Raw genomic sequence first — 12,756 nt, 5'->3', positions numbered from 1 at the left:
TTTAGAAAAAAAAATTAAAAAATAGAACAATTAATAACATGGAGACAAGGAGATAAGGCAATAAGAAGCTTAAGGAGAAATTACCCCCAAAAGTAGAGGAAAAAAAGAACAAGAAAATAACCTGAAATTTAGAAGAAGATAAAATTATAACAATTACCAACATGGAGACAAGGAGATAAGGCAATAAGAAACTTTAAGAGAAATTAAATTACCCCCAAAATTAGAAAAAAAAGAACAAGAAAATAACCAGAAATTTAGAAAATAAATAAATAAACAATTAAAAAACAAACAAACAAATAAACCATGAAATGACCTGAAAAAATGTGCATAAAATTATAATTATGTCAAATAAATTTAAATATAAAATTCTGATAATTATTAATATAGTTTTTGAACATTATTCCCTGGCTTAATCTTTTTCCCTTAATCTATTAATTTCCTGCAGTTTGCAAACAATTCTTGCCAAGTTGCTCATAGCCTTTTTTCCAAACAAATTTGCTGAGGGTTTGAAAGTTTAAATACTTGTGAAGGCAAAGGAAAGCAGTACAAGAAAAATGATGTCAATGTAGACATCAAAAGGTTAAGTAAAAAGCAAAATCAGCTTAAAGAATCACAGTTTTTAAATAGTATAACATGTTTGGTTAACTTCCTATAAAGGAAGAAATTATACTAACAGTTATGAAGATTTATATTTATGCTGCATCTTTTACCTGTCAAAGTGTACAGAACAAACAATGACACTGAAACCAGTTAACTGTGACAGAAACAGAGCGTGCTGCAGCTCTCCTGTGCTTGAATTATGTTGCAAACACACCAGTTCAGCCACACTCAGGGAAGGAACACGATGAAACATGAGTGCACATCATAGCACTCTTGTTACTCAGAGCCGTTTAACCAATTATTTGACAAGATTTGTGTCACCACATGATGATTTAACACTCAGGATAGATGCAGGATGGAGATGCATCGCTGATCCAGACAGTGCTATGACTGCAAATGTGCATGGTCACGTTTGTGCACGTCCTGTGCCTGTTTGTGTGCATGTGTGGATGAGTGCTACTGTATCTGAGCCAGAAGATACTGCATGTAGCACTTTGCGCTTCTCAAAAATGTTGACGACGTGTCAAAATGCAGACAATATTAACAAGCAGCTGTGTGGGAAAACTGTTGAAAGGAAAGTTAACCACCAAATCAAAAACACACATTATTCTCCTTCCTGTAGTGCTACTGTATTTATCAATCTAGATTGTGTTGGAAATATCGGCCATAGAGATGGCTGCCCTCCCTCAAATATAATGGAACTAGGTGGCATTCAGCTTGTGGTGCTCAAAGTGCCAAAAAATGATATCTGAAAAACTAAACAGCGATGTCTCTCTCCACAAATCATGACCTAATTACTATAATAATAATAAACCTTTTGGTGAGCAGTTTTGTTGGAACTATTTTCTGTCTACCAAACTACACCCGCCAACTGAATCAACGCACAGAAAGGAGCTCACCTAGCACCACTGAGCTAGCTAACATCACAGCTCAGATTAAGACATCTCGTGCAGTCAGAAGTCTCTGGTCTGTGAGTAGATGCACACTTCCTTCTGTGCGGTAATATGGTTGACAGGTGTAGTTCAGTAAAAAGAAAATAGTTCCTACATGAAAATGCTCACAACAAGGTCTGTGGATTATCTTGGGTAACTGGGTTTGATTTATGGAAAGAGACCATGCTGTTGAGTTTTGGGAGATTTTTTTTGTTGTTTTTTGGCGCTTTGAGCACCACAAGCAGAATGCAATCTAGTTTCACTGCACTGGAGAGAAGGCAGACATCTCTACAGCCAATATTTCCATCACTCAGCAACTTACACCAAAACAAAACAATATGTGTAAGTGAAAGAACTGGAAAAAATTAATGACCAAATGGATGTAAACATATTACCACTGGTTTCTCCTGGTAACTCCAAATGTGTAGCAAGAAAAAATGCTAATTTAGCCTGAATTTCCATGCATCTTGTGTGACTTCAAGACTGGCAGAAAATAATCGAATAATTTTAGGTTTTTACTCTCTTTCCACACCGATAGCTCAGATTGTAAACGCTGAAAAAATGTTCCTGTTTTGTGTTTTAAAATCATGATGCACCAAGCTAGACAACGTGCATTACAGCGCTCATTAACACAGCTTTTCTTCCTGCTCTCTTGGCTAATGTTTGATTTATTGATGCTAAAAGGCCATAAATAGCACCATTTAATCCTGTGCATTGCATTGGTGGAAGGCAGCGTGTACCTGAGGAAGATGTTGTTGATCTGTTTGCGGATGTAGGCTCGGAGGCCCAGTAGTTTTCCATAGACACGGTGCAGGATGGTCTTTAGGTACTCCCTCTCCCTGGGGTCCTCGCTGTCAAACAGCTCCAGGAGCTACACACACGCACACACAAGATAATTAGAGACACAAATGCAGTACGATTGTTGACTTGTGGGGACATTTTATTTATGTCATTAACTAACCTCCTCATTCTGACAACCATATCCTAACCTTAAAGTCATTTTAACTTTAAATATAAAACTAATCTCCAACCAAAACTGCTCCTCCAGAAGATAAAGAGCATCAAAATAATCTCTGGCGTAATGCATTTCTTTCTCTTGTGTTTCAAAAGTTTCAATGGCAGCATTTTACCACCCACCAAGCAACATTAATATTACATTCACGGTTTTTCCCCCCATCCATTTCTAAAACAAAGCAGTATTTTCAACATAAAAGTTGTACAAAAAGAACCATGGAGTCCTTTAGTAAGTTTTTTATATGTGCACCAACTCAGATAACAAAATTTGAGAGCACTCCAGCAGGGATATTACTAGGTCCGGCGATGGCTGCAGTTTCAAAGAAGAGCTTCATTTATTTATACCATGCCATTTATCAGGATTTTAGAAACATCTTAGGGCTTCGGATTTGACAAAGTGCGAGGAGAGAGAGAGAGAGAGAGAGAGTTACCTGCAGCACAAACTTCTGGTCGACGTAGCGTTTGGCCATGGAGGGCTGGAAGTCCGGGCTCTCCAGGAAACGCAGAAAGAACTCGTACACCAGCTAACAGAGACACAAACAGCAAGCCATTAGACATCATTTTGCATCAATAATATTACATTTTTAGGAATTATTCATTTTCTAAGCGAGAGTTAGAAGAGAAGATCGATACCACTCCCATGTCTGTGTGCTAACTATGGAGCTAAAGCCTGCTGCTGTTAGCTTAGTTTAGCACAAAGACTTCATGTCAATTACAGGATGGCACAAGAAAGATATAAAACATGAATTAGTGAACTGTAGAGGTGCTGGTAAGCATTTTTTAATCTTAAAACAGAGCAAAGTTAGCTTTTTTCTCTGTTCCCAGTCTTAATGCTAAACTAAGATAACAGGTTACAGGCTGTGGCTTCATACTGAGTTGTTAACATGGTGTCAATCTTCTCATCTAACTGTCAGCAAGACAGAGAATTTGTGTATTTTTCAAAACGGCAAACTATTTTTAAAAAGCTGTTCTAGGCAACATACGATGACGATTGCTCCAAATGGCAGCAAAAGGTGATTTCTTTTAAAAAAAAAAAAAAAAGATTGAGTAAAAACCTCAGAAATCTCAAAATGTGACATCAGAAACCTTCATTTTCTGACTGTGTGCTTAACTTTACAAAACAGTAATGTTTTACACAAAAAGATACCAACTGAAGAGAAACAAAGATTTTGTTTCTGAAACAGTTTGGACTTCACGCTTTTGTTTTTTGACTCATCTCTTCCTGAAGGTGCAGAAGTGACTGTAAACCACAACCAAATGTCATCTGGGCAAACATCTCAAGTATTTTTAGGAGATGTGACGTTCATCTTTGCTAGAACTAAATCTTGTGACTCTGGCTTATAAAACAGTTAGATCTGGGCACAAAATGTTGCTTTAAACAGCAGATTTACTGATCTAAAGGACCTCAGGCTCAGGTACAGTATGTTTATGTGCTGATAAATGCTGAACGCTGCATTCAAAGCAACACCTGGTGGGAGTCTTGAGCATCATGGCATTGTCCATCCTCCCAAATATAGTACATAATATATAGAAGGGCCCATTTTTCATGGCACTCACTGACACTGCATCTTGTTTCACTTAAAAAAAACAAAAGCAAGTACATCACATTAATTTCCAAACTGTTTTTTTGGGGGGGCCAAAAAATACCAAAGTCAACATGTTTTGCTGAACATAATGTTTTCCAAGAGAAACTGTCCTTTACCTCCGCAGGCATAAATCTTTTAATTATGTAAGTGGAGTACCTGCAGATGTGGCCAGGAGGCTTCGAGTGTTGGCTCATCTTCCTCGGGGTCAAACTCTGGATTCTCGCTGGGCGGGAGAGTCCGGAAGATATTTACCGAGATCTGGAAAACCACAAAGTAGGAGGAGGAGGAAAAGAGTGATGGGAACGGGAGGAGGAGTGTGAGGAAGATAATGAGAAGAGGAAAAGATGAGAGGTGAGGAGAGATATGAACAGAGGAAAGGGATAAGAGGAGATGAGGGAAAAGTGGAGCAAAGAGGAAATGAGGTAGAGAGGTGGAAAGGAAGATTAGAAATAGTACAATGACATACAGCTCATTCCTGTTCATGGTATGGATATCTCACATAATCTCAGGATTGAGAAGAAAAATAGGTATATGATGGCTATATTCAAAAAAATAGTAATGAGTCTTTGATTGAACAACAACTCTGACAAAAACATCCTTTGACTCATTTATAAACTCCATATGATATTTCAACATGATGCAAGCCATTGATTTGTGTCTCTACACCAAATAATTTTAAGGATAGATCTGGGATGAATAGCTGGTGATATAGACTAATGCCACTTATCTGTAAACTGTTTTCCAGGCTTGGAAATGGTTTGGAAGTAACAGAATGTTTATGTTATACATGTTTTTGGCTATGGTCTAAAATATGTTCAGAAAAATGTTTGTTACAGGACAAATGTTTCTTGTATGACTAATTTAAAATATAGTGTTTAAAAGAAATTAGCGGTTGCAATCAGATTACTTATCCGCAGGACAGTGTGTCTTTAATAATATTTTGAACCACAAATATAATACTTGGGTAGAGAGAGGAAGCTACTATCTGTGCTGGATAAAGGCTCTTCACCAAAATATTTAATTTTGGCTACATGCATATTCCATACTTGCAATCCATCTCTGTTACAATGCCTGTCATGGAGTATGCTGCATTAAAAGCCCCACTGTTGCGCTTTATGATTGTCCTACCTATTTTATAAGACCAAGTAATGAAAATGGGGGTAAAAAATGATGGAAAAGTTATGAAAATTCTTTGTTACAAATATTTGAGAACCCTGTACATTAAATCGAGAAATAGGTGCATCAGCTACATCAAGCAAATAAAATAACTTCAGCTATTGTCAGCCATGTTTGCTGCTGCTTCCTGACTATGTCGGAGAAGAGCTGGTAAGCCACGCAACCTGGCTGCTTGCAAAGTCATGATTTATTCAACAAATGTATTTCCCCTCTCCATTTAGTGCATAAACTACATTGCAAAAAGCAAATGTGGTAAATCCCAACGCCCCAATTCAGCATTATTTTCTTCTCCGTTCCTCGCCTCTCTCCACACATTTGTTTGCATTAGTAAATCCTCTCACTGCAGGAGGATACAGCAGGAAAATCTTATTTAAAAACTGGACTAAAATTTCACAACATTTCTAAATTTGAGAAACATCATCATGATATTGTAACTCTCTTCTCCCTGTGTTACATTTATTTCATTGCCCTGCACTTGTGCTCGAACCTATGCACTTATTAACAACTTCTATTTTTAAATATTAAGCTTTTTTATACCTCATGGCCACACATTAAAGCCAGTGCACACTTTCCTTTCATCCCGTCCTCTGTCCTATCAGCGTTTTCACATCCTCCATAACATAAGCTATATCCTCAGCTCGCTTCACCTTCTTTCCTCAATCCCTCTTTCCTTTCCTCTTCTTTATATCCTCTGGGACCTCTGGTGCTTTATGTTGGTGTCCACACATTTTCTACCACACTCCATCTTTCCTGTTCATCCCTCTCTTTCTCACCATCTGTGCAGCCTATTGCTGTTTAGCACCCTTTGCAAATCTTCTCTCTTCCATCCATCCATCCCTCTCCTCTTTCTCACCATCTTTATTTACCGCCTCTGCTGGATATCACACTGTTCTCCTTCATCCATCCATTCATTCTTCTTTCGTTATCTAATGCCTTCGAGTTTCCAGGTGTTATGAATTTTGTTCTGGCTTTCGTTTTATTTGTTCATCCACACTGACCACTGTTTGTCACGGCCTGCGCTCAAATGTTTTACTCAGCATTTACTCATGTGTCCTCCATCTCTATCCATTCATCTATGCATCCACGAGTCCAGTGATACTCAACTCAGGTCTGCGGGCCAATTCTGGTCCCTGAAAGGGTGCTGGGTACCCCCAAGGTAAAATAAAAAGTGAATCACACTGGGGATTATTTTTGTAGTTTTAGTATACATAAGGTGCCAGTGTACACAAAAAAGGAATTAAAATAGAGCTTGTTTACTTAAAAAAAAGTGCAGAGGATTCCCCGCAGCTGTGCCAGAGGTCCTAGCTAAGCCCCTAATGTCTTAAATCCAAGAAATGTTGTAATATCCAAGAAATCCTTGAAATGTCTGGAAATTCTAGATATATCCTAAAATCCTAGAATTGTCCTAGAATCCTAGAAATGTCCTAAAATATAAGATGCGTATGTCCTAAAATCCTAGAAACATCATAAAACCCTAAAAATGTCCTCAAAGCCTTGAACTGTCTTGAAATCCTACATATGTCCTTAAATCCTAGAAATGTTCTTTAATCCAAGAAATTTCCTAAATCCTAGAAACATGTATGAGGCTGCTGCGATTGGCCCCTGGCCTCCTGTCATTTTGCAAACGTGGCCCCCAAGCCAGGCAAATTAAGTAACCTTGCACTAGTCCATCACTTCCAACCCAAACCTCGCCTCTCCTCCTCCCCTCCTACCATCTTTATGGCCTCCGGGTACAGAGGCTCTATGAGGACTCCTCTGCTAGTGGCCACGCTCTCCACCAGCTCATTGAGCGCCGCACGTTTGATCTCCTTCCCCTTCAGGTCAGCCACACAGTCCAGGAAATCAAACAGCACGCAGCACTGCTGCAGCTTCTTGCAGAACAGGTCGTGTAACTCTGCCACCGGGGCGTCTGGATGATTGAGAAGTGGGAAGGAATAAAAAGAGAGAGAGAAAGAGACATTTCAGATTAATAGGTTAAAGGACACAAAAAAAGGCGATGCAGCTCAGCCAGATCCGATGGCATTCCTGAAAGGTGTTTAGAGTGTTGGAGTATACAGATGTCTTCTACAGGCCAAATCTTCTCTCAAAGGTAATGAGGGAAAGCGAGCAGACTATTACTCTACAAACACATTTGTACACACCCACACACACAGGGACTTGCATCCATACACACACACACACGCATGTCCACACACACCTTCCTCCAGAGGGCTGTGTTGTATCTCAGTCCTATTACCTGTCAGATTCGTTCTCCAGGCCTGTTCGTCACAATGAAACAACCTGCTGCCGGCCGTCAGATTAAAACCTTGTACCTCCAAAAGAAAAACACTTTTTCGCAGATGTAGAGAAAGTAGCTGATACCCATGGATTACTGAACACATGCAGTGAGTTTTAAATTGATTCCATGGGCCTGAGGGGGTGTGAAACTTAGCAGCTCAGCCTGTAAAGCATCATGCAAGAAATTAAAAAATGAAGCAAACACCAAAGAGGAGAGCTTCGGGCTTTGACAGCAGCCAAATGGGAATCCTTGGGTTTTTTTCTGAATAACCAAATGATTGATGACTCAATAGCTAAATATAGCAGCGAAATATTCAGAGTTTAGATTCCAATATAAGTGAGAGGCATGTGAGGTTTCGTCTGAACAATAATGCTATGATTTACATTGAGATAAATTATATAAAAATACACAATATACACGAAGAATGATTCCCTTTGTAAAGACTTTTGAGGGATCTGCAGCAGAATGTTGCAGACCATACAGACTGTACATGTATATTTATGACACATGACCTGTTTTTTCATAAATGAAAAGAAAGAGAAGGTGAGCTGGAAAGATATAACCGAAAGATCAGCTCTTTTGAATGTTGAAAACTAAGAATCCTTTATAGTTTGTGTGGTAAACAACCTAAATGTAATGTAAATGTATGACTGGCCCTGAAGGAACTCATTAGCATAACTGGATCTATAGCTTGATTTCTCCATCCATCTGACCCTGACTAGACCTGACTGGCTAATGTGTGTTGGGCTGCACTGGCGGACTTATGGAGTGGTAAATGGTTGCCATGGCCACTATAGACTCCCCGTGTATTACATTTGAAAAGGAATATTGGAACTTTTGAGTTTCCTGTTGCAAAATTTTAACTAGAATGCCCCCTTAAGTCAGATTTCCGACTCTGGGAAAATCAGAGTAATCTCAGCAACCAAGGCCTCAAAATCCAATATGGCTGTTTCAGGCATCAACAGTAATAACAGCTGTACTAATATCCTGTTTATTAGCACTTTCGTCTTTTTTTGTCTCATTAAGAAAGTCTTACACACTGTACATTTCAACTTCTATGCATGGACATATTGCTACGATGTTTGTATGCACAAATACAAACATAATGCATTGGCTTCGACTGGTATTGACGACATGGAAAACGATCAATTCAGGTGTGACGTGATTTCTAGCTCCGATTTATGATTTCGAAAGAAAATGGAAAGCAGCAGCATCTTGGCCACCACACAGCACAGAGAAAAGTGGTGTCAGCCTGATGCAAATTGTTTGAATGTGTTACTTGTTGCGCTGGATGCAATTCTTCTTGATTTAAAAAAAAAACAAGATAGAGGTGGGATTCAAAAGTATAAGGACAGAGAAAAGCTCTGCAACGGGGATAACTTGACAACACACAACTGCAACATTCAACAAAAACTCAACATCATAAACTTTACATGAATGTATTACATCATTCAGGTGTACTGGGTTTACTGGTTACTCAGTGTACTTATAGTCTTAAATAAATCTCTCTCTGTACGAGAACAACAATACAGCTTTACCAATGGCTGGAAAACAGTCTAGACTAACTGTGCAGTTGGAAAGAGGATGATCCAAGACTCACACACACATACACACGCAGCAGGAGCGGATTAGATTTAACCCTTCTTAACCCCCAGGTGGGAAACACAGGAGGGGTTAGGGGTACTGACTGGAGCTCTTCCAGCTCCAGACCCCTCACCTCTTGAGGGCACACCGTGACCATCTGCTCCCTTTGGCACAAAGCTGCACCAAAGACAAGGACTGCCCTTTGCTTGATGTGTCGAAGCACACACTCAAGAGGCCTTTTATTCTATCAATTACGACCAACTGTTTCCTCCATACTTCGGATGGTGATGTGAGAGTCTAATACATAAAGAAAGTCAATATTGAGAAAGTTCCAGGTGATATAGAAATCCTGGCAAGATTACAATCCAGTTTTGTGGAGTTTGTAACTTTGTATATTCAAAGTTAAAATTTATGCTAAATTTACAACAAGATCGTCTTCTATTTCATCAAATTTCTCTAAACTTTGACTTGTTATATACAAGGAATTGTGAGGAATTGTGTGTTGCTCTTGTGTATTAGCTTAGTAAACAACAACAGGGCTATTTATGGTTTTGTTTTTGTCCATTCAACCTCCGTGATGTGACATGAATAAACTTTCTCCGTGACTTTTCTTTAATCCTCCCTTTTGCCCATTCTACATCTAGTGTTGCCATCTATGCTAATTGAGATGTACTGAGCGGTCAATTTGTTCTTGAAGTGCAGCCATTTCTCAGTGACTGGACAAACGTGTGACAGACAAGATCGCACAGTTTTTGGACTATTTGTCGCGAAAAACAAGTGTGAAAAGTTTAAGAGGGTGGACTATTTCTTCAAACTTTGCTTTGAGAACAAATAAGAGTCTGAATTTGCAATGCGACCACCTCTGTATTTGTGGCTCTTGGCTCTTTTGAGTCTTTTCATCCTCCTGCCCCTTCATCACTGGCTCTACCATAATTTCAGTTCTCTCTCCACCTCTATTTTCCTTCCCTTTCTCACCTGTCCTTTTCTACCAATCTTATCATGCTTCTCTCCCTGGATTTCTCATAGCCCCCCTTTTTGCTGCCCACACCCCTCCCTTCCTCCTGTTCTCCCTCTGTAGACGCACTGTGAAGGTGAAATCTAATCCATTTTTAATGGAGAGTAATTGTATGAAGATGTGCCGTGCTGGGACTGAGAAGAAAAAAGAACAGAGCGAGGTGAAAAGACGAAGGGAAAGGAAAATGCATGTATGCGTGTTTGGGAGACAGAGAGTGAGACGGGAGGTGAGAAAAAGAGAGGGAAGATAAAGAGACTTGGTGGGTCATGTGAGAGCAAGTGTGGGAGAGAGCAAAGGAAGAGAAAATGACAGAGAAAAAAAGAGTGTCGGAGGATGACGGGCACAGACAGAGCAACTGTACATATTTTAGGCAATGCAAAAAGGCTAAAACTGGTCTTTGGTTGTCTGTGTTGGCTAAATACGGCACCAGTATTATTTCACTGTATTTTATCATGTCTGTCTGGTACAGGTAGAAAATGCTTACATTTGGCAGAAAAATTTCAGAAAACCAACTTAGTGCACAATGAGGCAGCAGAGAAACCAGGTAATACCGAGGTGAAATTTAGTTTTCCTCTTGGCTGCGCTATTATTAGGTCAACGTAGGTCGCCCCAGACCCATTCATTCAAAGCTGCTTTTTATATCATGTCAGTGCAATGATTAGAATATTAACTCCCATCTTAATCACAGCAAGTGAGTCATTTATGACTGAGCTATTTTCATGCTTCTGACAATCCAAATTGGTGTTTTGAATGGGTAACAAGCCTAGCTGTGGCTATAAAATCCAAAACATTAAATGCATGTAGTTAAATTTTAATTCTTGCTTTATTTCATTTTTATTAACTCGAAGAGTCCCTTGAGATTAAATCTGATATCGTCTACATGGCACACCATTGCCAAAGTTACATTACCACTATTTTAAAAGCATGTTAAAACAGCCAGTGAGACTGCAATTACACTCTGCATTTATTTTTTTATAAAGGGTAAGCTATCTGTGCAAATACAAAGTGCTTCAAGCTTTGTACTCTTCTTTAATCCTCTGTTTTTCTTCATGTGACTGTGCAGATAAAGGATCTCTCCAAAGTGCACATGCACAGGGAATTATTCATTTCCCCTTCGGTCATTATCTGGAGAACATACAGCCCCACCTATTTCTTTTTTAATGCTACAGCAATCGATACTTTTATATGAGCAATATACCTAATGGCTGAGTGATGTGAAAGAGGTCACTTATAGTGGCAAATACACTGGGAATTATGACCATCGTTTAGCTTTAGAGGGTGGTCACATGTCAATGACATGTCACAGCTTGTACCAGTGCCTCCAAAAGGCAAAAAAAAATGACTGTAAAATGACTAACTTCATACTTCCATGTCTGTCTTTAATTAAGTATACTAAACTTTATAGTAAATAAGTGTCAGCCATTTATATCAGATTAGAGTACATTGGAAAGCAGTCATGTCTTCACTTAAGGAATATGCTGTGAATCATTGGGTGTTTCACTCATTGAAGGCCAAAGACATTAAAGAGTTCTTAGCTGTCAGCAAAAGTCCATCCTGCATGCCAAGTCATGTTTATTTGCAAAGCCAAAAATCGTGCAGATACAATGTCTCAACAAGGTTTCCTAAGCCAGCCCTGTAGCTGTCTGAGAATAGTAAAAAAAAAAAAAAAAAAATCCATGGTACGAGGAAAAAATTATGTGCAAAACCTCTGGAGAGGCAACTCGATGAGAGATTCCCTCTCCACGGATGGCTGCGGGTGCAATGGAAGCTGTAGGTGGTAAAAAAGCAATTACAAAAAAATGAAGAGAAAGCTGCAATAACAGAAATCCAACAGTCGAACTGAGACATACGACAACAAGGCCAAAAATAAATAAATCTGACACAAGTCCCATAGCTATTCTTCCCATTCTAGTCTACAAAGATACTGGATCACTTAAAATTGCACAGATACAGAATAATTCTGCTTGATATTATTGGCCATTAAACAAGGAGCATTAAATTGCCAGACATTTAGTGGAGGCTAATGAGAAATGCTCTCCACTTGTCACAATATCTGCCTCAGTTGTGATTATTCTGCCTCTCTGTGTCTCCTTTCAGCCAAAAACCCATAACCCCGGGCCTTTGCATATTCTTTAAGCTTTCAGCACAAAATGAACGTTTAACATCATAGATAGGAAAGAAAACCGTTGAGTAAACAGTAGAAAGCAGCCTGGAGGCCAGTTAAAACTTGGCGGGTACCTCTTTTAACATATCTGTCACTTATTCAGTCTCTCTGTCAAACTTGGTGCAGACTAATTTGTATCAACGTTTGAGCGCCACTTGAACAGAGTCAGATGGTATTTTGTGTTGGTGCGTCATTGCATCTCAGTGGTAAGGGGGGTAAAATTTGCATGTTCACCCAGGTGCTGAAATGTATGTATAATTTTTTTTCTGTAACATTTTCTGTTTTCGAAAAGAAATCAAATAAATTTGGTTTTAGCTTGTGAATGGCATCTCAGTACAGCACAAGAAAATGGATGTTCACCCAGGTTTCACAGGGTTAAGCAGGGGTAGATAGGGCACTTGTTGGGG

The 12,756-nt window shown here is 39.2% G+C and overlaps 1 protein-coding gene across 3 annotated transcripts in view; it reads right to left on the bottom strand.

Annotated features, from left to right (window-relative positions):
• Positions 1–12,756, bottom strand: part of ppp2r5b (protein phosphatase 2, regulatory subunit B', beta) — a 51,633-nt gene that overhangs the window by 20,584 nt on the left and 18,293 nt on the right. For all 3 annotated transcript variants that reach the window (XM_042512062.1, XM_042512063.1, XM_042512061.1), the window contains exons 2-5: positions 7,021–7,217; positions 4,289–4,390; positions 2,978–3,070; positions 2,273–2,403 (exon numbers count right to left, since the gene is read on the bottom strand). In XM_042512062.1, the coding sequence (XP_042367996.1) occupies positions 2,273–2,403; positions 2,978–3,070; positions 4,289–4,390; positions 7,021–7,217 (523 nt within the window). The remainder of the gene's footprint in view (positions 1–2,272; positions 2,404–2,977; positions 3,071–4,288; positions 4,391–7,020; positions 7,218–12,756) is intronic.

This window comes from Plectropomus leopardus, chromosome 23 (assembly GCF_008729295.1).
Source record: "Plectropomus leopardus isolate mb chromosome 23, YSFRI_Pleo_2.0, whole genome shotgun sequence".
In the NCBI taxonomy this organism is placed as follows: domain Eukaryota; kingdom Metazoa; phylum Chordata; class Actinopteri; order Perciformes; family Serranidae; genus Plectropomus; species Plectropomus leopardus.
This window is presented reverse-complemented; position numbering and strand designations above follow the sequence as displayed.